Source organism: Cebus imitator, unplaced genomic scaffold (assembly GCF_001604975.1).
Source record: "Cebus imitator isolate Cc_AM_T3 unplaced genomic scaffold, Cebus_imitator-1.0 Scaffold9, whole genome shotgun sequence".
NCBI classification, from domain to species: domain Eukaryota; kingdom Metazoa; phylum Chordata; class Mammalia; order Primates; family Cebidae; genus Cebus; species Cebus imitator.
Genome location: NW_016107324.1, coordinates 8,056,881 through 8,058,390, shown reverse-complemented (window position 1 = coordinate 8,058,390; position 1,510 = coordinate 8,056,881). Strand labels below are relative to the sequence as shown.

Here is a 1,510-nt window from a genome sequence, read left to right as displayed (position 1 = left end):
AAAAAAAAAAAAAAAAAAAAAATTAGGCTGGAGAGGTAGTATGTGCCTGTAGTCCCAGCTACTTGGGAGGCTAAGGCAGGAGGATTGCTTGAGCCCAGGGGGCGGACGTGAGCCGAGATTGTGCCATTGTACTCCGGTCTGGATGACCAGAGTGAACCCCTGTTTCAGAAAAAAAGAGAAATCTTAGGATAAATCGGGTTAATCAATTTAAAAGCTCATAACTCATCAGGTGGGATTTTATTTTACTGGACCATATGGGCTTTTGGACAGTGAAGTCCAGATAAGTGCCACCCTGAGACCCTGACCCCTGTGGCCCACAAACCTCAAAAGCTTTGCTTGGACTGCCTGCCCACCATGCCCTACATAAACTAAATTAGGAGCTGAACTTGGAAAAATTTGAGAAAGAAATACCCAAAGCCTTTTAGATATAGTGGAAAAAAAAAAAGAGAGAGAGACTGAACTAGAATCAAAAAGTCAGTGTGTAATAAACTTCCTACTTTTAACAAAGTTTTATATAATGGAGCAAATCACTCATCTGCGCTTTAGTTTCTGAACCAGTGAAATACAATAATAAATATTACTCTCATCATTGCAACGTGGTTATTTTTCCAAGTGAGTCTTTTGGCGGCTTTTTAATTGAAGCCAGCCCTCTGTGCTTAGAGAATATTCAGAGAGCTTAAAGAAAGGCAGACTAGAATATAATCTATGTTCTTAGAGAATCAAATTGGTATCAAGATTCAATCCATTTTCTTTAACAGAAAACCTATTGCCTCAAATTGGTCATTCTCACCTTCTTTTTAATGTTATCTATGCTGTTTGCTTCCCCCTCCCTAGAATTTAATAAGCCACTACAAAATGAAAATCTTTGTAATGTGTTTTATTCTTAATATTTCTAAAATTTCTCATGAGGTTTTAAAACACTTAAGTTTTAAGCCTGAAAAAGTTATTGTAATTTTTACACATTTTTTAAGATGAGATTTTCTGCTTGTTCATGATTTGCAGTAAGAAAATAAATTCTCATTCATAATTCTAGTAGAACTGTACTCAACAAATCTAAATATTGTCCACAGAGTTACCGCCAAGTTCGACTGAATGAACTCTTACAGGAGCACTCAAGAGCCGCTAATCTCATTGTCCTGTAAGTATCATTGCAAGCATTGAAGAATGTTAGAAATAAATCAGGATAAATGGGCATTTAAAAGCTTTCGGTTCTTCAGGTGGGAATTTTAGTTTTGGGGGGGAACATGTGGGATTCTTAGACAGTAAAGAAAGGTAAGTGCCACCCTAAGACCCTGACCCCTCAGGCCCGTGAGTGTCGGAGAGCCTCGATTCAACTTGCTGTCTGCCATGCCTTATCCAGAGGCGTGTGCCCATCTAGTAAGACCATGCTCCAGGCCGGGCGCGGTGGCTCACGCCTGTAATCCCAGCACTTTGGGAGGCCGAGGCGGGTGGATCACGAGGTCAAGAGATCGAGACCATCCTGGTCAACATGGTGAAACCCCGTCTCTAC

General features: G+C 40.3%; 1 protein-coding gene across 3 annotated transcripts in view; it reads left to right on the top strand.

Moving 5' to 3' along the window:
* The window catches only part of SLC12A1 (solute carrier family 12 member 1), a 102,383-nt gene that overhangs the window by 98,598 nt on the left and 2,275 nt on the right, over nt 1-1,510 (top strand). For all 3 annotated transcript variants that reach the window (XM_017545113.2, XM_017545105.2, XM_017545119.2), the window contains exon 26: nt 1,071-1,138. In XM_017545113.2, the coding sequence (XP_017400602.1) occupies nt 1,071-1,138 (68 nt within the window). The remainder of the gene's footprint in view (nt 1-1,070; nt 1,139-1,510) is intronic.